The following is a 26,506-nucleotide window of genomic DNA, read 5'->3' on the forward strand; positions in this document are numbered from 1 at the left end:
TCCGCACAGAAAGGTGCACGCGCGCATTCTACACGGTTGGCTACACGGATCGTTTTGTTGGACGAGCTGCACGGATTTTGTTTTGATAGCCAGTAAGGCACGAAGCGGAGACGACGACTTAAAGCCGTCGGAAGTTCAAAGTTATCGTCATCGAAATCGTAATCGGCGGGGCGGTTGTTCGGTCTTATTATTGTTTGATTCTTGAGTTCTACAAAACTAAGTGCTAAAGTTCACAAAATGAATCTCATCAGAGATACATATTCGCATTAGATTCGCAAATGATTATGTAAGGCACATCGCCGCTGTAACAAACCCCATAAATCTTGTCGGGCTTCTGATATAATCAAAGTGTTGTGAAGGCCCATGAATATGCAATGATCGAAATGATTTAAAACAAAAAGAAAATCTATATATATATATATATTTATATATTTATATAATTGATTTATATATATATGTAAAAATTATAAAAAGCAAATAATGTTTTATTGTGCAAAACAAACCATTTGAGAGTTGAGATATTTATGCAAAATATTTCAATTGTAATTGAAATATAAATTGTTTAATTTAGCATTAAGCAAGCATTCGCTTGGCATTGCCATCAAGTGCCCCAAACATTGTGCAAAACAAAATAATATCAAAAGATTTATAAATTATAATTTATGCAATAACAACAAAAGCCAGCCAGCATTAGGCAAATACGTTTTTATGCACATATATTTTATACGCTGTGTACTCTGTGGCTGCCTGTACCTGCTATACCCAATGGATATCGCAAATTAAATCTTTCGAGAAAAGGTAAGACCCCCAAGGCCCCAGTTAAAGCTCGCACCCGCACCCGAACGCACAATAAACGAAAACGCGATTTACCAATTTCATTATTAACTTTGATAGAAATCAAATAACAAAATACTTAAAAAGCCAGCCAACAGTTGCGCACAATCACAGAGCAAATGTAGCCACAACAAAAGTAAACACATATAAGACACACACACACACACACACAAACACACACACACACACAGATTGACTGACAAACGGACAAATGTATCTCGGGGTTCTTCATTTCATTCAATGACTTTTTGGTGGTCCCTATTCAAACAACTCCAAACAAATCAAGCACCACCTCGATGGCACTCCAAACGTCAACTCGAACAAATTTTTTTCTACTCTGATAAGTTCACTTGACAATGAGTTGCAACTAAGCCAGGCCAACCAGTCAAAGCCATATCCACAGACAGAGTTACAGTCAACCAAAGCCGGGCCCAAAACAAAATAATAATATGAAAAAAAAAAGGAGAAGATGGCCGCAGCCGGTAGTGAATATTGAAGTATAAAATTGAAATTCATTTACAAAACTAATTTCAATTGTTGCATTTTAAAGAATATTTGTATGTACGAGTATTTCAAGGTTTCTTCTTGGCGCCAGCTAAAGTGCTATCCAAAATGTTCACATGCATAATGACATGGAAAGTGATAGTTGTGGCAAGGAAAAGTTGAATTATTATCAACAATATGCATGAGGGTAAACAAACAGACAACAAAGTGTGGGTAGAGAAAGGTTTTTAATATAATTATTTAATATCTTATTTAAGACTGTGCTTCTCATTATTTCTTATTTTGCTATTCAATTGACTTTAATTGTTAAAATATTCGCTGAAGCTTTTTAATTAAAATGTCAAAAAATAAATGCTCAAAAGCCAGCATCCCATTTTGATACACGAACAATAATAATCATTGAACATTTTTCATTCAATTATAATACATAATGAAAAAGATTGTATCTTCTTGAATACTAAGAACTGCCAATATTTATTTGGCACTTCTAATGCAGATAATGGCATACATAAAGCTGTCAATTCTGAACCGCATAAACAACATTTTCGCCATTTATTCTTATCCACATAAAAACTGACAAATATTCCATTAATTTTCAGAAACAAAACATTATTTAAATTTAAGTGCGTCACCAAGTTGAGCCATGTCTGGTTTTTGTGTAGGCTCTTCGACTTAACATAACAAGTCTAGAATGCTGAGTTCGAGTTGGAGACAGGCCTAATAGTGAACTCTTTCGAGGCTTATGACTTATGGTGACTCATTTGCCACGAATTAAATACAAATTAATCGAAGGCAATGTGAACTGTTTTGAACCTGAGGAAACCCTTTTGGGTGCTTAGTATCACTCCTGTTGCCGGATTTCATTAACCTCGGCGTCAACTCAACCAACTCCATGTCGAATCACATGCCATAAATCATTTTCCTTATGCAATCCAGCAATCCAGCAATCCAGCAAAGAGCTGAGAAACTGCCAACTCATCAAAACGCAGCACATGATACGATAGATAGTCAGAAAAGAGTACTTAATAGACACACACATACTATATGTACACACACACACATATATATCCAATGCCACTGAGCGATTTCAACGGCTCAATTGTTGACCGAGCAATAACAATGCAAATCAATTCTTTAGATGGCTCGCCCTCAAAATATGCTCTTTTATGCGGCCAACAATGCCACAAACAAAACTGAACCAATTTCCAGAGTGCGTATGTGAGTGTGTATGTCTGGCATATTGGTGTGTGCGGGTTCCAATAATCAGCAATTGTTGTTTCATTTCATTAGCAATGAAAAAAGTCTGCAGACTTTCATTAAGATTCACATATTGATTGATGTTATTATTGATAGATATAATAATTGACAAACACGCTCGATCGTTTAATTTTAGGAACTGCACAAATATTTGCAAACGTGACAGCCACGAAATGTATGCGGACAAACGTGGCTTAGAGAAGCCAGGCTCAGCGCTGTCAGCGGCAGCAGCAGCAGCAGCAGCGGCGGCGGCAGCGGCCGCAGCAGCCGTGGCAGTCACGCATTTGGCCACGCCCACTCATGCGCATGCCCTACAGCAGCAACAACAGCAGCAGCAACAGCAACAGCAGCAGCATCATCATGTGCTGCAGCTACAACACCAGCAGCAGCAACAACAACAACAACAGCAGCAGCAGCAGCAGCAGCAACAACAACACTTGCAGCACCAGCAACTTCACATGCAACAACATATGCACACGCATCATAACTTTCAACAACAACAACAACAGCAACAACAACATGAGCCAGCCACATTGTCACAACAGCAACACTTGCAGCAACAGCAGCAACAGCAGCAGCAGCAACAACAACAGGCCGCACAGCAGCAGCAACAGGCGAGTCAGCAACAGCAGCAACAGGCAGCCGGCATGTTTACAAGGTAAGTCTTAGCGCCAAGTTTATCCCCCCCCCCCAACCCCCCCATTCCTTGAGGAACCCACAGCTTCAATTTCGAGCTTATCGTCTGCACATCTCGTTAGCTTTGAGGGCCAACAAATCAGCGGCAGCAACGCATCAAAAATGCGCAACATGCAAACTTTTAATTTCAATTTGTTTCGCACGCTTCGATATTTGTCAATACAATTTGAAATAAGATCGTGTGTGTGTGTCTCTGTGTGTGTGTGTGTGTGTGTAGGGGGTGTGTGTGTGTAGGGGGTGTGTGTGTGTGTATGAAGTGTTCTAGAAACTGCAAAGCATGCCTTTTTTATTCTCGCGCTGCTTTCAATTTCTTTAGCTGGGATTTTATTTTTATTTTTGTAAGCAGTGGTGCTGCTGCTGCCGGGTTTTAATGGCCTCTTGTATTGGCAACTTGTAGTTCACATTTATCTGGCACTCGTAATCTGCTCAGCTCGAACCCCGGTATCCACATGGCAAATCCCGTGCGTACCCAGCACCAGCACCAGCAGCATCAGCATCAGCGCCAACGCCGTTCTGTCGATTCTCGCAAAAATTCACAACAGCGAAAAAAAAACCAAAGCAAAGCAAAGCAAAACAAACAAACAGCAACAAAAAAAACAACAAAAAAACAGAAAAAACTTACAAAATTCACTCGTTCGCCTCCTTCGCGGCTGCTGTGCCATTTTATTTAGCTCCAATTAATTAGTGCTTCAAATGTTTTGCCATAAGTTAAACCCGCACAGTGCGATTGACATTACCACGTTGCCAATCGGACCAACTCCACGTCCACGTCCACGTCCAAATCCAAGCCCAAAACCAAGACAACGACGACGTCGCAACGTCCAGCACAGGATGAGTCTAACCTCAGAGGGATGTTGGCGTCGCATCGACTTCTGGCCGTTTGCTTCTGAAATGTGTAAAACTCACGTGTGAGGCTGTTGATGACTTCGTCTCTAATGCCCCCAGCTCAGAAGACTTCACTTCTCCTCCACATATCTGGCTTTGTTTCTGCCTTTCTTGTATGTGGGTGTTTGTTGTTGTGCCTCTCGTGCCATTGTTCTTGTTGTTGTTGTTGTTGTCTTTGCTGGTGTTTGCTTGTCTTCTAGGCGACCAATTGGTTAGCGGAAGCCATTGGCAAAATCATACAAAATTAGAGCATTTTGTTATCATGCTAAATTTCAACTCTTTTGAGAGAGAGAAAGAACATTTCATATAAGATTCCTTACACGGTAAGACTTTCTTTAACATCCTTGTCTAGAACTACAATATATATGCTTTCTTGATATTATTTTATCATAACTTCAGTAACAGTTGAGTCTGGCGAATAACCAGATATTTTAGATTATTTTAATTCAATATTATTTCTGTTAACCATTAAGGGCAGGAGCTGTAAATAATATCATAAAATATTGTAAATTTGAATCTTTTGCTTTCCATACTCCCTCAATAAGTCAAGCATGTAAGCAGAGTTCAACGCATTCATTCAATATTATATGTGTTCTTGTATAGCTGGCTTTCATTCAGGGCAACCACTTAGCAAGTGAAATATTTGAAATTCCCATATCGACATGAATTGAACTAAAAGATTTTCACTGGAAAGATTTCGTTGTGTGTTTAGACGGCGCGCGACTCTTTCGCACGCGCATCTCAAATAAAAACCGAGTCACAATCTATAAATAAACGTATTTGTGTAGTAAAAATCTCAACGTTTTCTATAAATCTACGTTTACCGGCGAGTACACAACAAATATGCCATGAAACCGAAACAAACAACCGTTAAACAACGAAAACTATATCAATATGCTCTAAATAATAAATAACACTAATTAAAGCCAAGAAAATTTTAACACATGCCAACCGTCAACAAACAGTCAAACAGTCAAATAGACAAACAGACAAACAGACAGCGAGCTACCTCCAAAAGGAAGCCAAAAGGAAAAGGCAAATTTCCATTGCATTGACTGCTTCCTCCCGAGTGAAACTAACCAAAAGCAATGTTGCGTATTGTGCGGTCCACCATCGTCCGGTCGGCGAATAGTGTTAATTTTCTCAATTAGCGGGCTGAGATATATATTTGTATCTGTAACGTTGCAAGCAGCATTTTATGCTGCTAATTTCATTAACACATTTCGAATCGCTATCGGCGCAAGTTATTTACCTCAGTAATTTTTAGCTCCATTTCTACAGCACTGCAGTTGCACCAGATATTTGTATCTGTATCTGTATCTGTATCTGTATTTGTATCTGTAGCTATATCTGTAGCTGTAGCTGTATCTATATCGAGTCCGCTCATCTAATTGCTTGGGCCAATATTTGACGACGCCCGTTCGAGCTAATTGATGTGCCTCCTATGACTGAGCACTTTTTTTTTCTCAAAAAGAAATGCTACTCCAAATGAAATGCAAAGCAAATATGTAAGTGCGCCATGTGGAGTGGATTGGAGGGGGAGGTGGATAGGATGGTTTGGAGTGGATCGGTGTGGAGTGGAGTGGTGGGGGCGGCAGTTGTTGTAGCTGCTCTGCCTCAAACCAAAAACTTGCCCCAAGGCGCGTCAAATTATTTAGCTGCGGCATCCTTGTGCTAATTGCCTGCCGCTGCCGGTACTGTGCAGCAGCCGAAGCCGAAGCCGCAGCCGCAGCAAACCAACCATCAATCCCGAGAGTTAAAGCCAGAGTCCACGGCTCAGTCTGGGACTGAATTTTGAGCCTCAGCTCTCTGGCTAAGTTGGGTAATTTCTGGCCAAGCCACCGCCGGGCAAAATGTATACAGGCCACAGAGCCGAAGCGAGAGCGAGAGCCAGAGCCAGAGCCAGAGCCGAAGCCAGAACCCAAGTCATGGGAAAATTTCCGTACACACACAATTTGGGGTTTGGCTTACGCCTCAGTAGCAGTCACAGTTGCAGTCGCCGTCGCCGTCGCCGTCATCGTCGTCGTCGTCGCCGTTGCCATCGGTGCTGCCAGCCTCAACTGAACACAACTGGGCAACGGCACAAAAAAGTCAGTTTCGCACGCAAATTAAGATAATCGAAAGCAAATGCAGCAACGGTAGCAGCTTCATGGTTAGCGCTCAGCAAACGGGTTTACTACCCGGTAGCAACAAATCATAAAAATATGAAAAATTATGCGGCGGCGGCGGAGGAGACGTCGACGTCGACGTTGTCGATGTCGATGATGACGTCGAAGTGTGCTTTTGGCAGTCCATCATTAAATTGTGGCTAAGATTCCAATCGGATATATACACACACCGAAGAGCACAATGAGAGCAAGAACAGCAGCAGCAATATCAACAACAGCAAGAACAACATATCATCATCAATTGATTTCTTTATTTTTTCCTCTACTTCTTTTTACTTTTTTGAATATTCTTGCCAATGCTTCTCAGCTGCCTTTTAGGTGTATTAGTAAATAAAAATAATAAAACAGTAGCTGCCACATTAACCACCACTCGGAGTTGTAGCTCTTTTATGCACACTAAATTATATGGATGGCCACAATCAAACTCTAAAGTTTAGTTATCTTAATTGATAGTAGCATAATGGCAAACAAAAAAACGACCTTTGCAAATAAAGTTTATATGGTTCCCAGCAGCAGTATACAGGGTGTCATAATGATGTTGATTGCAACTTCAAATTAGCCCATAATAAAAAGTAAATAGACCCATTTGGCCAATTATAAATTTATTTTTATTTATAAAATTAGACAACATAGCTACAATATGTATTTGAGAGGCTTAACAACTTCAATACGTCTAATTAAATATTGTCACAGTAATTTTAAATATATTTTCAACGAATATTTAATTTCAATATAAGCCATTTTCTCAGTTTATAAAGTATAATGCTGAAGAGTGAAGCATTTGCAACAGTTTCAGTCTTTTGTAGACCCTTTGGAAATTCCAGACAAATCAAAGATTGGAACATTTCGTAATGGCTACGTCGAATATGATGCTTCATCCAGTACCAAAGTTAACTGGAAAAATAATGCTTTTCCTAAGAAAATTTGTTCGCTTATCCATTTCAATTTCGTACTCAACGGCATTGATCTTAAGACTCCTCACACGTTGGATATATGTAAATCTGTGCGGAGGAAAAAAGCCAGAGACTATAATTGTTAGTATTTTTTATTACCTTTAAATAACTCTTAAAGGGATCTCCGAAGCCAGACATAAATCTCAAACCCATCAAAGCTATTCTTGAAGGAACAGAAAAGGAACAGATAAGAGTTGCCACCTTTGCACACATACTTAATATACCTAAGCGATACACCTCGAGCTGCTCCGCTTGTGTGCCTGGCCATATAATTTGGCTAAAGGCCGAAGCATAGCATACAACAACAGCAGCACCCCATGGTTATTAGATGCCCAACATAAACGTGGCAAGCATCGTTTTCGTTTTCATTTTTTTTTTCTGCTTTTGGTTTTTTTTCTCTTTTTTTTTTTTATTTTTTTTTTTTTTGCATGCTGAACGTCGCCGATGTTAATCTGCGTGGAGCTGGAGCGGCACTGGCACAGCAAGGTATCGATTACTGCCACCGGGTTACGCAGACGCAGAAAAGTAGATCCGTTGCGTTTTGTTTGGGGAGCACACAATAAGCCACACAGTGAAGCGTGGAACGAAGGGCCAACAAGTGTTTCCCAGGAATTCCAAGAAATTTTGGGGGCCGTACCAGAAAAGCATTGTGCGGCGCCTGGCAATTAATTGTACGCCAACTTGACGGTGGTCGGGCGTGGGCTCAACGCAGTTCGTTTGTCTCAATCGTATAGGGTTACCAACCCGACCGGCCAGAACCGTCTGTCAGTCCGTCCGTCCGTCCGCCCGTCCGCCAGGAACTTTGAATGTTGGACGCGCGTTCATTATGTGCCGTTTTGCACTATTTTCCGCACAGAAAATCATTAGAGCTGCCCGCAGCGTTGAGCTGGACCAAACTATATCGTGGGAATATGGCAAATAAACTCGTCCAAATTACACACACACACACACACACAGATGGAGAGGTAGTGAGAAAGACGGGAGGTATATGAAATGCGAGTGCCTAGGCAATTCGTAAACCACAGTCGCTCCAGGAAAAGTGCAATAAAAATTTGCGCAAATTTCGTGTTTCTTTTGGCCTGCAATTGCTATTGACTTGGCCTATCCATCGCAGTACCGACTTGCCTGACTGACTGACGCCCCATGCATATTAAAGCTAGCCTTAGATTGATACCAGTGTGAATGTGTGTGTGTGATTGAGTATCTGTGTGTGTATTTGTTGCAGATGAGATACAGACACAGACACAGATGCAGTTACAGATGTTTGCCCTGGGCGCCTGTGATTTATTTCCTGCCGATTTTTACGATGGCGCTGAGCGAGAGCATTAAAAATAAAAGATCGGCCCATAGCCGCACATTTAAAATGCATTTTACTTAATAGTTTCGCATTATGTTTAAGCTTTATGTACTAATTAGTGGGGCCAACGGTATAAGTATCTCAGCCCTAAAAGCCAGTCCCCTACAATTTGCGGGAGTATTGCGTTTGCTCATTACCAGCTGGGCTGCATAGATCAACTTGTCAATAAAGATGACAACAAACACTAAGTGTGTGCCCGATTAGGAGATAACTTGTTCTTATGATCTATACAGTACTCTCTCTAGTTGAGTTTTCGAAAAAGGAATAATATATATAACTTATAAACTTGATCAGAAATCGACATTTATAATTCTTCCTCTCTATCTATTATCGTCAGACGGATGGTATATGTGATATAAATGATCCTTCTAGAACTTCATTATACCATTTTTGGACATTTTGAATTGGCAGAGGGTACAACAAGATTTGCGCCTAATTTCTGTGGGGCACGTAAGCTTTGTTGGATATCTCGCTGTAGAGCGTAAAACAAACTGCAGGCCAAGTAGCTTGATTAAGATCTTGACTGCCACACTGAGATTAAACATGTGGCAGCCAGCAGCAGCAGTACCAGTGCAAGTACCATTACCAATACCAGTACCAGTGACTCTGGCTATGAGGGAGGCAGAAGATTTTTAACTCTGAGTTTGCTCCTACGCCCGCCTTCTGCACCGGGCACAGGTTGGCTGCTGACGCCTCGCTAAGAATCGTGTTTATGCTTTTAATTAGCAACAACAACTTGTACAGTAAGTAGCAACCACTGCAACCACTTGGTGCTACTTAGTGCAGATTTCAAGGTACCGATAGATATATTAAGAAATGACATGACATGTCTCGCTCACTCCTCATTCTCATCCTCTCTCACTGTGCTCAGATAAATTTTGATGGAGATTGCAAGCCAAAGATGCGCGGGAGTTTGCCTCGTTCCATACTTGTAAATCTTACTAACTCAGATTGCCACTGCCCGTTGTTGACGTTGTTGTTGATGTTGTTTGTTGTTGCTATTGTTGCTGTTGCTGTTGGCTATTAACACGTTTTGGTCTTTTTGGCATGCATTACGAAGGATGAGCATTATCATATTATCGCCTGACCAGGCATCTTGTTTATGATAAATATTTCAAAAACTTATTAATTATGCCACAAGTAGACAGCCAGAATGGCCAACTAGCTGGCATTTTACTCAGCTAATTGGGAAATACTCAGGCTACCTTGGCATGCGTTCCGTAACGAGTGTGGGAGGATGAGTCGCCTACCTGTAGATTTAAGCAGCTGATATTAATTATAAGCAGTCAATACAAAATACAAATCATGATCATGCATATTTATTTATAGACCCCGCTTTTGCACTTTTTTATAAATTGTCTATCTCGGAATTAAAATATTTATTCAAATAATTATAACTATTCTGAATATATATGCTTAATTCATAATTAACACAATTTATTTGCGCCATAGATATTCACTTCGTTATTTGTTTGCATTATTAAGAAGCAAACATGACAAATGACTTTGTTTCAAAGGAACAGCAATTGCTTAAACAAATTTTTTAATCATAATAAAATTGAGATTTTTTATTTTATTAATTTATATTACTGAAAAGATTTTTCCATAATAAAGTGGATAAAAATTAATGAGTTTTAGCTAGCTTTGCTTGAAAATAGTATATAAAAAAAATATAAATCAAAAATAAACCGTGCATAAGCCAGTCTCAAGCTAAACTTCAACTCGAACTGTTGACAAAAATCAGTCACCCAATCGACTAGTGTGACCCTTCACCAACGGTAACGACCACGCCCACTCGCTCTCCATGCTGGTGCCCATTGCCATTGGAAGTCGAAAGCAATCCAATCATATGTGCATATGAACTCTAGCGACTATCGCAGCATTTAAATCAATATTCATTTTAATTGTACAAATCACCTTGACTTAATTTTGTCTGAGTGTGTGTGTGTGTGTGTTAAGGCCCCCCTTTGAGTCGACTACTCAATTCGGACCAAATCTGTTCTATTATGGGCAGCAGTCGGAAAATGCCGCCGCCTGGCAAAGTCAATCGGATGCCGGCCAAGAAAAACGGACGGTCGTTTGCATTGCATGCGGCAACAGTTTGTTGCATGCAACGCGAGCACACCACACTCCACACACACACACATACACACACACACATACACAAGGACATACACATGGGAACCGTGTATCGGAGAGATACATGTGTGTGATTGTTTTAAATGTTAACATGGCCATTTAGAGGCAATAACAGCGGCAAAATGGCAGTCCCAGACTGAGAAAGCCAGAAAGGCGCGGGCACTTGCTGTTATTACAACAATATTACCAATATTTATCAAGCGCTTTGCAAAACGCTCTGCGCCAACAATGGCAACAGCGTCAGCATAAATAAAAAAATAATACAAAAAAACAACCACAAAAATGTTTAAACGCCGCGTGCGCTGCAGTCGCCGACGCCGCCGCTGCATAAAAAGACAAATTTATGATTTATGAATTCAACCTTGTAAATAATATGCTCAGAAAAGTACACACGGACAGATCGCTAAACGCTTGCGCCGCCCCAGCACCACGCTCCTCGACCTGCCAACTGAGCAACCAGACAACCAGACAAGCAGACAACCTACCAAACAAAAACTGACCAACCTACTTGCACAATTTTCCGCACAAGGCATGTGGCAAGTGTGCCCCACATCGAACAGCGGTGCAACAATAACAACAACCACAACGACAACAACATCGTCAGCAACAACAGCAACAGTAAGAACAACAGCAACAACTAGCTGCTAGTTGCATGATTTTTAAATGCGCGATGAGTTATTTATGCATCTTGCATGCACTTTTGGTATGTGCCAGCAACTTAACCCCTGAATGATTCTATACTTATAGACGCGACTTTGAACTCTATGAAACTACTTAAACTAAGCCTCTGATCAGCTTATAAAATATAAACATATTTTTAATTTGTACGTGTTCAATTAATATTAAACCACAAATTAATTGACGTTTATATTGATTATTTGAAACTATGATTTTTTTAATTAAAAAAGTTGCACATAAAATAACACATAATCTAACCTAATTTAGTTGTCAAAATAGTAGTGCTAAAAAATTATGTTAATCTATTTTTTATAACCCATGCTGATTTACAGAGAATAGATTGATTTTTGATTAAATAAAGCTATAAAATAAACCATAATCCAACTTAATGTAAACGATTAATTAGGTTGCCAAACGTTTAGCACAAAAAATTATATTAATTTACTTGCTTATAAGCCATAATGATTTACTTAGTTCGTTAATATTTTTGTTTGTTTAAATTTGAGCACATTTGACATTTTTTATAAGTCAGATTACATGCAATTCGTGGCACAGTAGAATGCAATGGGTTAAACATCCACAGACTAAGTACAAGTTGGAGGCTGTGAAAACATATGCGCCTGTGGCCAGTGTCGGCGTTGACCATTATTAAGCTGTAGCTGTGAACGTGCTCATATATATTCTAATTGTTTCTTTTCTTAAGGTTTTTTTTGTTGTTTTTTATTCGTTTGTTTGTAACTAGCTTTTTATTATTGCCATTGCAGATTCGATGCGAACAAATCGACGAAGGGTGCCTCGAAGATGCGACGCGATCTTATAAATGCGGAGATAGCCAATCTGCGGGACCTGCTGCCGTTGCCACAATCGACGCGCCAGCGACTGTCACAGCTGCAGCTGATGGCCCTGGTCTGTGTCTATGTGCGTAAAGCCAACTACTTTCAACAAGGTGAGTGGAGTCGCTAGAGGAAGGGGTTGTTGCAGCTTGATGCATATGCATGTTGATAATTGGCTGCACGTTGACTGAATATGCATGAGTCATGCTGTTTGGCATGGGACCCCACGCCGCCAAACATTCGTTTAGTCCCGCAAACAACCGCTAGCTCTAAGTAAGAAATACCGAATACTCCTCAGTACTGAGTACGGAATGGTAGTTGTGGTGGGCATACCACATCATTCATATGTCTATGTCTCCGTCTCTGGAAATTGTTTTCGGCCAAGTAATTGGCTAAGCGTCTAGGCACGCACCCAGGCTGCAAATTGCCAGTGCCTATCTCTACCTTCTTCCCCACCCCACCCAACTCTTTCACTCCCCCATACACTCTCAATCTGTGTGCCTACCCCATCCCCATCCCCAACCCCACTCCCCACTCCCTTGCCCACCTCTGCCGTGCTCTGTTCATCCTCCTTTAATGCGCATGCGCACAGGTCAACGCGCAGGCGCAACTGAACGAGATCAAGTCAGGCATTGCGCGCTCTTTATTTTTGTTTTGTGGATAATTACGAAAATTGTTTTTCAAATTAGCGTTGTGCGGTACATAAGACCCATAGATAACACACACACACTAACACACACACATACACACACACACACCCATATACGTCTATGCAGTGCAGCATAGTTGGCCTGGCTCTTAACTCGGCTAGCATCTTTGCCAGGCATGTGAACTCGGTTTCAGGCCCCGGCTGCCTCAGTTGCCGCAGCTGCCCTGCGTCAAGGCAATTTCACAATTGCAATGGTAACAACAAAGTCTGCCTTGCATTGCTATAAATATTGCGATAAATCAAAATGTGCGATTTATGTGTTCTACAAATTGCAAAAAATTAAACTTAAGTACTGTTTCTTTTTCATCTTCTGCATCCATCTCTCTCTCTCTCTCTCCCTCTCTCTCTCTCTAACTTAGTTTTTATTTCTTGTTTTTTTATTTATTATTTTTTTTTTTTTTGAGCACTAAGTGTGAGAAATTGTCGGCGTTTGTTAGCTTGTCGTTTGCTCAGTCTGTGTGTGTGTTGTTCTTGTTGTTGTTGTTATTGTTCATTGTCATTGCACCGTTTAAAAGCATTTATAATCACAAATTGTGTTAATATTGGCACGCTATCGAATCTCTTTGGAGCCTCTGAACACACGCGCCTGATCTTCAAGTTCACGGCATTATATTTATTTGTGGGTGTGGGTGTGGGTCGCTGTGGGTGTGGCTGTGGTATCGTTGGATCTGGTTGTGACTGGGGCGTTGCGCTCAGATATGCGATTAATGAAATATTTATAAAGCAAATTGAGTTTTCACAAACAATTATTAATGCGCATCGTTTTGTGCAGATTACCCCTTCGGCTTGAATTGCATTGTAAAGCAAAATACTTGTTAGGCACATTAACATATTTGCGGGTTTATGATAATATCGGGGAAAACTGTGAAAGTAACTCTAACTTGTTTCGATTTAATAAACTGCATTTAGACATCAAACATATTTTCTATATATTTATATACGATCTAAAATGCATATAACTAATTAATATTTATACAAAGTAGAATGTTAATAGTGTACATATATATAAATAATTGAATGTTAATTGTCCAGAATTAGTAAGAAATGTTTAGATGAAAGATATTGTTTGCAAATTGAAGTAATTTTTCGGGGAATTCATAACACTGCCTATATGAGTTTCCAAGTAGTTTTCCAAGCAGCAACTTGTGAACACGCCCATTATTTGACTGCCTTAAACTAGCTAACAATCGATTCAAAATTGTTTTAGCAAACGGATTTCTTAGTATTGTTGTTATATTAAAACACTGCAAAAATCTGACTGCATTCATGGCCTTTCCGTTCAAGTTCAATGAAATTACCAGTTGCGGTTGCTGCCTCAGTGATTGTTATTGTTGCTGTTGCCGTTGCCGCTGCCGTTGCCGTTGCCGTTGCCGTTGCAGTGACTGTTTCTGTTTTGCCTGTTCGCCAGGTGCGGGAGTATCTTGTAGTGTTTTAAAAATAATTGATCTTGATGCTGGCTGCGGCGCAGCTGCAAACTGCTAACTGCAATTGCACTCAGTGATCGCTGTTGATTTTCGCTTTGCTGTTGCTGTTGTTGCTGTTGCTGTTGATGTTGCTGCCGTTGCAGTTGATGCTGCTGTTGCCGTCTCAGTGACAATGACACATTTTCTTTTTGTGATTCACTTGTTTTTGTAATGCAAGATCGTCGCTTATTGTATGTAGAATATAATCAATGAATTCACAATCAATTGCATCTAACAATCGCCGTCAGAGACCAAGTGTATTATTAACAGATACTTTTTAATTAACTTCGCTAACATCTATGCATACAAATTGCGCACAAAGAGCTATGGGAAAAACTAAGATAGTCAAACCGATTTACCCCTAACTTAAGGCGGATGCTTAGGCACAGATGTAAATGGGCGCGGCTGTTAAAAATACACAAAAGGTCAAAAGTTCATATCAAATTAAATTATTTTAATTCTTTTTACATATATTTCCATTGCAGTATTTAAGCGACACAATGCTCTTCATCAACATCACCAGACAGCAACACCAAATATTGGCTTCTCGAAGGTAAGAATATTATAAAAGTCTCATATAAAGATATAAAAGTTAACTCACATTAATTTGATTATTTTTAATAAAAATAAAATTGTATGTATTATCATCTAATCAGACTTTTACTTAATAAGACATAGCTTGTGTACATAATAATCTTAGCTTATGTATTTCAAGTATATTTAAACATTCCATATTATTCCAAAAGGAGAAAGGTAGAGAATTCGCAATTGGTTATCTTCCATTTGGTAGAGGCAAGGAACGGTGCGTTGCCAATTCAATTAACCATTTGTGGTAGCCAATGTGGCTGCTGTAGAAAACAACTCAATTTAAGAGAGACGCGTTGACAACTCAACTAGTGATCCGAAAGTTCCAGGGAAAACAACTCTATTAATGGCAACAACTGTGGCATATCATAAGCCAGAAATCATTTAGCCACCGCCACTTGCTGCGCACAGAAAAGAAAACAATAAATGCTGCTCTTAGTCAAAAACAAAAACAAAAACACAAACAACAACAGCAACCACAACAAACAGTAAAGAAGCAGACAGTAGTCAGTCAAGCTGGCTGCAACTGCCACTGGCTGCCGCGACTCGGCGATGGTCGGCAGATTGATCTACATACCTGTGCGCACTCGTGACTGAATTAAATACAAATACATAAATATATATATATATATATATATATATATATATATATTTGTGTAGCTATATATATATATATATATATATATCACAGCAACCTCAGTCAATTTTCAGTTGTCAACTCTGGCAACTTCTTTGGGCTAACAATTTATTAGTGTGCAGACGCGAAAATGAATTTGCATTTCCACACAATTGTTAGCCAACATAATAGAGGGTGTTTCTTTCACAAACACTTTAATTTGGGTGCTCGATCAACTTTCAATAGATAAGCTTTAAATTGAGCGGGTTACACAAGTCGCTTGAAATCAATCTGAATTCCTTATTTGGGCGGATCGAATGTCAAACTTTAATTTCTTGTTTTAATGGTAGATCATAGTTATTTATTTATTTAATATAAGTATGAATGTATTAGTTTTGCTAAATAATACAATGTGTAGACACCCTTTATATCCAGCTGTTAAATATTCATTTGTATTGCAGGCACTTTCGGGCTTTCTTATGATGCTCACACAAAATGGCAAATTGCTCTATATATCGGATAATGCTGCCGAGTACCTGGGACATTCTATGGTAAGTACAATATTTGGTTTTGTTTTTTTTTTTTTGGAATTCGCTTCGCTTTTGTTGGCTAAACGATTTGGGAGGATAATTAGAAAAGCGCTGGCTATGAAAGTTTTTGACTAAAATTGCTACAGTCGTTGATACAAATCTGTGACAAGCGACAACAGACAACAACAGCAACATCGATGTCGACTCAGCAGCAGCAACAACAAATATTTGTTGCAGTTTTTGTGTTGGTTGCTTGGTTGCTTTGCTGGCTGGCTGCTCCCGTTGACAAGTCAACAACAACTGACTGCCACAAACTCGATTCATTGAGCTTACATAAATCTGCTGCTTGTACTACACAAAAGTTCCTTAAATCTGTTGCAAACAGCTCAACTTTGTAACCGCTGCTGCTGCTGCTGTTGTTGTTGCTGCTGCTGTTGCTGCTGCTGTTGTTGTCTTAGTTGCTGTTGCGGCTGTTTCAAGTTTTGTTTATCGCACGTTTACGCTGCTTAAATAGCAAGGTTATACATCGTGGCCTTTCACTTTGCATTTGAAGTACTAAAGCTAAATAAATATGCCTGAGCTGAGCTGCATAAATAAATGCAGCACATGTGACATATCCCCGTTCTACATAACGAATAAAAATCCGAATACGAATACCAATACGAATACGAATACGAATACGAGTGCGAGTGCGAATGCAGTCACTTATTCATCTAAAACAAATAGCCAGACATTGACAAAGGTACTGTTACAAAGTCTGCAATGCACATTGCACACATGGACAACTATGTATGTTTATGCCGAGAGATTGTTGAATGTTGATGTGCTTCGCCGGTTACTGCAACTCTACAAGCTTCCACTGGCTTAGGGGGCGTATGAGTTTTTTTTTGCACTGCAACTGCAGCAACTGTCAAGAAACTTGTGAGAAATCGCAACACTTTGCCGATAAATCATATTCGGTGTTGTCCTAGTTGTGCCCAGTGGAATTTGATGGATAGATTTTTGTGGCAGTTTAAATTTTCATTCCACCTAATTGGACGCAAATAAATGTTTTAAGCACTTTTTAAATGTACGAGATTTTAATAACTAATGTACATATGTTAAACAAAATATTTATCGAATTCTGATTAAAGAATCTTCAATATTCATATATTTCTAGTCCATTTAAGGCTCTGAGAATGCTTAAGAGTATAAAATTAAACTATTTGACTATTGCCTAATAGCCAAATTTAAGTCGCAGTAGATTTCCGGCAACTTTTAGCCAATCCAACGTCAGTTAGCTAAGACTAACTTTCATATCGAGTACACGTAGTGGCCAACATTGGTGCTGTTAAGGCCTGTCAAAAGCGAGTGCAGTCAAGAGCCCACACACACACACACACACACACACACACACACACACACACAAGCACACACACTTAAAGAGTAAGGCTGGCAGGCCAATTGGCTGGCAAGACACTTGACAGCCTTCGGCCTTTGGGGCAGGCCTTATCAGGGGACACCCACAACAATAGCAACGAAATGGTCAAGAGAGTTCATAAATTGTTCGTATGCCATGTGTTGGCATAATTATGGCACAATAACTGAGCACAAATAACATGAGCGGGCCCAAAAGTGGATTGCCCAACCTTTTAATTTGTGGCAGGCAGCGGGCCAAGCTTACAGTTAGTTAACGGCCAAAACGGCAGCAGAAATAATAACAACAACACCACCAACAACAACAACAAGCAAAGTTAATTAACAAACTGCCAAAAATGTCAATGGAGCTTGTTGCTGTAGTTGCTGCTGTCTGCTGTAGTTGTTCTTGCTGCAGTTGTTGCTGTTGCTTGGGCATCATAATTCCAATTCGATTTTTGCATATTGCCATAACAAGTTGCCATTGTCACGTGTCATGTAGCGACAGCAGCCATAAATAAATTACAAATGCAACAACATGCCATTGTAGTATATTGGCCGATCGCTTTTGGTCTAGCGCTCGATCAGTGTTGGCCATAATTGTCAACAACAACAAACCAGATGCAATCCCAATAGCTGATGACCGTGCGAAAGTGGCACTGCATTCAATGACACATCATTAACAAATTAAATTTGTCATCCTAATTGAATATGGAGACACATATTGTTTCTCGATCCCACAACTTTTAACCTATCTTTCAAATATCGAATTAAAGTAGTAGCAAAAATCAATCCTTAATGGCAACAATTACATGTGAAATAATTTATAATATATAAATATACAGAAAAAATCGATTAAAAAAAAAACATAAATAAAGTGATTGATAATCAAAAGTGATTTTCTATATATACTTAATCATATTCTGTTTTTTTCTCTCCCATTTTTCTCTTTTCTCTCTTTTTCTCTCTCTCATTTTCTCTCTGCTTTTAGGAGGATTTACTTATACATGGCGACTCCGTTTACGATATCATTGACAAACAGGATCACGCAACCATACAAGCCGAACTAAATCGGAACGTGCCACCGCAACCAGGTGGCAGCAGCAGCAGCAGCGTCGGCGTTGGCATTGGCGTTGGCGATTCGACAAGCAGCAACGGAACTGGCGGCGCCTCTTCTCTGGAAGGGGAGCATCGCATGTTTCTCTGTCGCATGAATGTTAGCCGCAATGCGCGACGGCAAATGCGTTTCGGTGATCAGAAGGTGAGTGCAACAAACACAGACACACTCACATATACACACACAGTAACATTCATATATGAGTGAGTAAGCGCGTGTAGTCTCTGACAGAAATTGATGAATGAATCACCTGGGAGCGTGTTGCGTGTAACACTTGGAAACCAGAGAGTGGAGAGCCAGCAGTCACAGTAACAGCAATGCAATGAATTATGCATGAAGCCGGGCGCATGCGTTGTCTGCCAACCGGCTGCCCAGTCTGGGGCTGGTCATACATCTTACCAAGCCAGCTAGCCAGCCAGCCAGCCAACAAGCCAACAAGCTAGCTAGCCAGACTCCCAGCCAGCCATCCGCTTTACTATAAGCTGACAAACGATGACAGTTGATGTGGAACGGGTGGGTGCCTCGTTCTGCTGTTGACTGCTCTGATTGGCCGCCTCTGCTGATCATCATCATCATCATCATCATCAAAATGATGATGTGAGAAAAAACGGCAAGAAACCGCAGCTATCTTCATCATGTCGAACATTGCATACTCTCACAACTCTAAGTCCATTACTCATTTTAAAAGCAAAAGATTCTTAGCATATTAAAAGAAAAAATTGATCAATTTCGAGTCATAGTTTCTTAAATGACAACAGACCGATTCTCCCAACTCTGGTGCAAGAAATAAGGATATATTCAGTGCTTCATCATTTCTCATCGAGCTTGCAAAGTGGAAGCCTGCCTACATGTGTTCTCTTGCATGTGTTACACACCTCGTGACAAAATAATAATACCCTCTGGAAGAATTTAAAAACAACAGACAAAAGACAAAAAGCCGCAACAATATAAATGAGTGCGAGCACAATATGAAGTTGTCAGGCAGTCAGCCAGCCAACCAAGTCAGCCAAGTACTTCACTCAGCAGGCAAGCAACCTGGCTGGCTGGCCGTTTGTCTGGCTGGTTGGCTGGCTGGTTGGTTGGCAGGCAGGCAGGCAGGCAGGCAGCGAGGCAGGTTGAACCAGGCAAGACCAAATCTGTCAACGTGTTGAGACCGAGACGAAGACGCGTTGAAATGATGTGAATGCTACCGTGTGTAGCGCTGTCACAATCTTGTGGGCGGTCGCTGGTCTTTTATGCATATCTCTTCTTATTTTTGTAGTTCTTTTTTGACTTGTTTTCTTTATTTTTTTTTGCGCTTGAAGTGCGCAGATGTGCGCTGCGAGTTATGGAGATAAACCGAGGCGTTGACAGTTGCTGCAAACGTTTTTAATTAAGTTGAAAGTTGGCACTTTAATGAGGTGCAGGAAGTGTTGCTGTTGGGCTTATATTTTCCCAGCTACATCTTATGACAACACAAGAGCCCACATGCATTCGTTCGGTACGAGGCTGTTAAAAAAAACTTTAAGATTGTTACAGCTGAATGCTTACAATGACACTAGCTTAAGCCACATTAAAAGGAGAATTGATAATTCTGGCCAAACCTTGAAAAATAGCTTGTTTTTAAACGAAAATCAATCAAATCACACTCATTTCCATTATGTATATCTAAATGATTTCTACAGCAATAAAATTTAAAGTATTAGTCATCGGGATCGCTCGCTGAATCATATAGTATTATCAATAAATATTAAGCGGGTTTAGGATTTTATTTACATATATATCTAAAGACAATTTAGAAACCTATTTCTAAATGTTGGGAGCGTAACATTTAGCTAGAGCAGAATGTCAGGGATGTGGACCCACATGAACCGACTGAGGTAACCCAGAGCGCAAACCGAAATGAGGCACATTCACCCAGCACTCGTTAATATACAATAAAAAATGGACCAATAAATAATTATGAATGAGGTCAGCATAGTTCAGTGGTAGTACCCAGCAAATAGCACAGACAAAAGACCAAAAAAAAAAAAAAAATAATATAGAAACAAAAAAACTCCCAGCAACAACAACCAGAGTAGACCAGAGTTGGAGACAGCGCTGTGGCACTGGCGCCTGCTCCCCAGCCTAAGGTCGTCTCATTTACCAAACCAGAGACGACGACAATAACAACAACAACAACAGCAGCAGCAGCAGCGGCGTCTGCGTCATCGATGGTTTGGGATCGGGTTCGGAATCGGAATCGGATTCGGGCTGCATTTGCATTTAAGCAGAAGAAGCGGCCATAAGCTACAAAATGCAATTGCAATGCAAAACTAAATGCAAGCACGTTTTAATTGGGAGACAATAGCTGAGACTCTGACTGAGACTCTGACTGAGACTCTGGCTGAGACTCTGGCTCTGACTGAGACTAAGACTGAGGTTGAGACTTCCATTTAGACTGCCTGGTGTGTGTATTTGGCTGTGTGGAGGCAGCTTTGGCTTGCGTATGCTTGCAAAACATTTCAGTGATTGCCTTTTTTAAATTATGGAATCAGAGTAAAATGTAAAATGTCTATGAGACCCCAAAGCATGCCAGCCCAAAAATGGCCACAACTATCGGCGACAACGTGCGCGCCAATTTCCGTGGGAGCCGCCGCCTCAAACACAGCCACTCCAGCAACAACAACAACAACAAGAATAACAAACCCAGTCTTAACTATGACCGTTTTTTTTGTTTGCGCTTACAGGTCGTTCTTGTACAGGGTCACTATTTGTCATTCCTGCCGCTGTGCAGTCGCAACGAGCCCGTCTTTTTAGCCACCTGCACACCCATCGCGATGCCCGAGACGCGCGAGTGTGTGGTTCAGGGCGCCACCAATGTGTTTACCACCATACACTCCATGGATATGAAAATCGCACACATCGACAAGAAGTGAGTAGTAATAACCCCCATTGAAATATCTTTTATAACACATTCCATTTGCCAATCCTTAATTGTCATTTCAGTGGCGAGTTCCACTTGGGCTACGAGAAGGCGTCATTACAGGGCACATCCTGGTACAATCTAATACACAGCGAGAATCTACGTGAGGCTCAAAGCAAACACAGGCTAAGTAAGTAAATGCATAGAAATTAAATCAAGCTATTTAAACATCTTATAAAATAGCATATAATCGTGAATAGCACTGGGAATCTTCTGTGACTCATAATTAGCTTTATACATTTATATACCAAAAGAGTGACTCTCTAAGGAGTGTAACCTTAAAAAGTGGAAAATGGAGAGAAGGAAAGTTACTTGGCGCAACAATTTAATTGCAATCAAAGGGTAAATTAAAGAAAGGAGCTGTCATTCAAAAAGTTCATGCCAAGTAGAGGGAAAAGATTTGAGAGGCAGGTGGAAATTGAATTAACGCTCAGACGAAGCTATAAGATATATTTTAAGATGACATTATGAATTATTAGCTGTCTTTTAAGTGGTGTTCTTTGGAGGTAGGATTAAATTTGGAAGGATAAAAATTACCTTTATATACAAGATGGTAACTTATTACTCATTGGATTACAAAATATTAATAAATGAGCATAGTCTTACAGAAAGATATATAAAAAACAGTGTTTCTAGACTAGTCTTTAACATTTCTACGATTACAGTAACGCAATCGGAACAGGATCGTAGTTGCATACTGCTTGTGCGCATGCAGTGCTCAAGTGGCGATTATACCTGGGTACATGTGGTGCTCCAGGTGCGAGATAGTCCCGACTCTACACAGCAACCTGTCATCGTCTGCACCAATCAGGTGCTGAAGTAAGTAACTTCCATTTCCATCGTTAACCAAAAATGAGATATTTAGCTAATAGCGAGAAATCTTCTCAGTGATCGGGAAGCTTCCATAATGCTGGCCAACTCGTGGCTCTATCACTATTACACGGTGCAGTCAAAGATACAGTTTGGCATGCCGCTGGACAGCGCAATGCGTGTGCCGCCGGGCAGCAGCTCCAGCTCCAGCAGCTACTTCGGCACACATCAGCAGTCGCATGGTGGTGCTGGTGTGGCCAGCTTGGGCATGTCTAGTGGAGCGGTCGGCATGTCCGGCGTGTTTGCTCACCATCATCATCATCATCATACGACGGCAGCAGCAACCTACCATCATCATCATTCGCACATGGGCGCTGCCTATGGCGGCGTCTATCATGCGGAGGGCGCGCTGGAACTGAAGGAGGATCAGCCGCTATATGTTGGGGGATTTCAGTCCGGTGGTGGCCTGGAACCCGTCGACTATAGTCAAGTAAATGGCACGCCCACAGGCACTGGCAGTCAAAAGGCGACGCAGTCTGCCACATCGCCGCCGCCAAAGAAACGAGCGCGTAACAAACTGGAACCGCTTTATTTGCACGCCGAACGTTCACCGGCGGCGACGACTATTACGCCAGAGCCGGACTGCTATGCCTTGCATCCGGGTGGCGCTTATGCGACGGCGGCCCCTGGCAGCAGTGATGCCTCCGCTTCGGTGATTTATGCCACTATTGTGCCAACACGTCCGCGTTTGCTGAATAAAACACTGCCGCCGGATCCAGCGGATTTTATTGAACAGTGGAATCCCAGTCCGCCTTGGTCAGAGTCGGCGCAGAAGGCGTCGCTGGATAGTTTTGGATCCTCGCATGAGCTCAGTCCCTGCATCACCACCACGCCACCCACTCCCACTAGCGCCACGCCCCATCATGGAGGCGTCAGTGCACAGGCAATTGGGCCTGCATTCAGTTTTGAATGGATGTCGGATCCGCTGGTGCCGGTCGCCTACCAGCAATGGCCACCAGCGACAGGCGATCATCATCAGCATCTCTCCCAGCATCTGGCAGCGGCGCAGCAACAACAACATCAACAGCACCAGCTTCAGCACCAACAGCATCCACAGCACCAGCAACAACACCACCATCAACAGCATCCACAGCTGACGCTGCATGGTGTTCACGTGGCGCGTGTAGAACTTGCCGCCGAATCTATGGCGGGCACGGGTCGGGCTGATGCCACCGAACCGGTCGAGGATAGAGGTTAGTACATTTTGATTGGCACGAGTCAATCAGCGTTCAATTCGCGACCAGCTGCTAATTAATTAAGCTCTCAAAAACAAAGCAGCCGCAAAAACAGAAACAGAAACAAAAACAATTACCAAAAACCAACACCCTTGCAGACAAAACAGTCCAACTGTTTTTCCAATTATCCAACTAATTGTTTAAATTATTGAATTGATATATTTACAATTATTTGCAAAATGATTAACTGTTGAGCCAATGTTTCACAAAAGAAATCATATTTATGCAATCCATGTAATCTATGCAGTCTAATATACATTTTTTTGTAATTGGGTTGCAGATTTCTCTCTCGCATTTCATGACAAAATCATTATAACCACTGCAAGGGTATAAAAACAATACAATTTTTTTGGTTTCTATTTTCGATTTGGTTCTGAAGTGTTTATCATTAGAGATTGACACTTCCGCCAACTACATATATACACCCTCTCTCATACATACTCGTTTCTCTTCTGTTTGTCTTGATCGACTCATTTCAGATCCAAAAAATTAGTGACCTGCGCATTATGCAAAAGCTCGGAAATACCAAGCGCGGCTCGGCGTGCAACGGGCAGGTGATAATCACACTTAAATTAATTGCCACTTGTCATCTTAGCGTTTAAATTATTTTTTACCTAACTCTAAACAAAAAGAAAATAAAAACACACTCACAATTGACGATAACAATAGTTATAGGTAGTATAGATATCGCATATAGGCATTATTTACTGGCAAGCACCACCTATCTAAAACAAACTAATTTGAGTACAAAACACTCATAATACATTTTTCTGTGCAATTTTGTTTAAAGCTTAAACATTACAATATAATAATACTACATACATATTTAGCTTGGAAATTAGTTTTACGATAAGCACCTGGAAAAGCAGAAGAGCTCTATTAGTTGTATACAATTTTTAAGTGGCGTTTTTATGGCGTTTTTTATGAGTATTTTTCGTATCGGTATTTGTATTTTGTTTATATGTATGTATGTATGTGTATGTATTTTTTAGGATCATATTCTTCTAGACAAATTAGGTTAACTATTTTATTTATGAAAAGTAATTTATAAGCAATATTTATTACCACAATACCTTTTGATTTTGCTTATATAATAAACAAACAAAAGTATTTTGAGTTGAAAATTTAAAAAAAAAACGACTAGTTTGATTTTTATTTAAATTGCTTTGAGCGGTAAGTGACACTTGACAATATATTTTATATGATTTAAAAATAAGAAATTTTTAAATATATTTTGTTTTCTTCTAATGTCAAACCAAACTTGTAGAAGATAGCATTTAAGATAAATAATTGAGCTCTTTTCAATTATTACAGTGAGCTTGCCATCTGAGTTATTTATTTAAATGCCAAGATTTTCTGATTAATCTATTACTCATATTTTATTATGCTCAAGCTAAGTATGCCCAAATGGATAAATATATTTTATTTATGAGTGATCGTGATAATCACAATCAACTGATATGTTCGCAGCTTCTTCTCGTTGTCCAATCACATGTACAAATAATTCTCATTGTCTTCCGTTTATGTGCACTCAAGGCGACTCTCAAAATTTATGATCAGTCTCAGTCTAAGACTCAGACTCAAAGCACACACACAAGACTTTATGGTAAATGTCATGATTTTAAGTTTCCATTAAATGCAATGCACTCTGAACTAGCCACTGAAACTTTATCTTGCAGTCCATTGCAGTCCAAGCAGCTAAACGCTTTCGCCCAAAAATCCAATGCCACTCCCCAAACCCCAATCTGGCTGCAATAGCGCCAAGCCGGGGCCAGTCATAGACATTTTCAATTTCAAACTACTCGTACCACTTCATGGTGACGACGATGGAGCTGCTGACGCAGAACAGACGCCAGACAGAGTCGAAATTCACACAGCAGCAGCAGCCGCAGCAGCCGCAACAGCAGCAGCAGCAGCAGCAGCCGCAGTCAGCAGTCAGGCTGGCCAGATGAGACTCCTTTATTTTTTTTCGGGGCTGCGGATGCAGTTGCAAAGATCTGTGGTGATATTCCACAAATATTGTAAGTAGAATGGCTAAGCAAAGCAAAGGCAAACCAAGGCAAATCAAAAACAAACAAAACAAAGTAAAACCAAACAGAACAAAATGAGACAAAACGTATCCAAATAAAAACCCAAACGAAACGGAACGGAACCCTGGCGACGCAGACGCCGCAGCTGGCGCGATTGAATGACTCCTCGTCGTCGGTCGTCTGAGATACTGACTGGCTATAGACTCGGACTGGTCGACGACGACGGCGACGACGACGACAACGACGACACACTTACAGGCGACGACGGGCTACAGCAACATTCTGAGAAATATTGGTGTAGGTCACAGCCAGAGATAACATGCTGCGCCATTGAGTGTGTGTATTTGCCTGCTTGCTGGCTGGCTGGCTGGCTGGCTGGCAGGGTGACTGCTTTTGCTGGATTGGGTCTCAGTTCTGGACTCATTGTATGCAAATGTGCCACGATCAGCGACGAGCCACCACCCGCCCAGGCCAACTGTGCCCGCAACTGCAACTGCAACTGCGACTCCAACTCCGACTGATGCTGCTCCTCTGCTCATGGGTGCCAGAATCGTTTTGTGTGCGAGTACTCGTACTCGTATTCGCAGTCGCATTCGCAGTCGCAGTCGGATTCGTACTCGTATTCGTATTGAGTTTTTTGAGTTGTGCGATTTTTGGCATTTTTGCATTTCCTTTGTCCTAGCACAGGCCTTATGTAAGCTCCTTTAG

The 26,506-nt window shown here is 40.8% G+C and overlaps 1 protein-coding gene across 1 annotated transcript; it reads left to right on the forward strand.

The window, feature by feature from the left end:
* The first annotated feature begins 672 nt into the window (after positions 1–672).
* Positions 673–24,639, forward strand: LOC6563106. Its single transcript, XM_001990602.3, has 11 exons — positions 673–798; positions 2,732–3,253; positions 12,236–12,417; positions 14,962–15,029; positions 16,139–16,228; positions 18,594–18,863; positions 21,428–21,612; positions 21,687–21,793; positions 22,329–22,482; positions 22,552–23,726; positions 24,248–24,639. The coding sequence occupies exons 2-11, from the start codon at positions 2,769–2,771 to the stop codon at positions 24,259–24,261; spliced, it is 2,730 nt and encodes a 909-aa protein (XP_001990638.2). The 5' UTR covers positions 673–798; positions 2,732–2,768; the 3' UTR covers positions 24,262–24,639.
* The last annotated feature ends 1,867 nt before the right edge of the window (positions 24,640–26,506 follow it).

Source organism: Drosophila grimshawi, unplaced genomic scaffold, assembly GCF_018153295.1.
Source record: "Drosophila grimshawi isolate 15287-2541.00 unplaced genomic scaffold, ASM1815329v1 contig_311, whole genome shotgun sequence".
Taxonomy (NCBI): Eukaryota; Metazoa; Arthropoda; class Insecta; order Diptera; family Drosophilidae; genus Drosophila; species Drosophila grimshawi.

What these genes read in the sequence shown, in the direction of transcription:
- LOC6563106 (XM_001990602.3), top strand. Translation starts at nt 2,769, where the DNA reads ATGTATGCGGACAAACGTGGCTTAGAGAAGCCAGGCTCAGCGCTGTCA. An exon ending in ATCGCACACATCGACAAGAA is followed by an intron (nt 21,613 to 21,686) that starts GTGAGTAGTAAT and finishes TTGTCATTTCAG; the next exon opens with TGGCGAGTTCCACTTGGGCT. An exon ending in TGCACCAATCAGGTGCTGAA is followed by an intron (nt 22,483 to 22,551) that starts GTAAGTAACTTC and finishes AAATCTTCTCAG; the next exon opens with TGATCGGGAAGCTTCCATAA.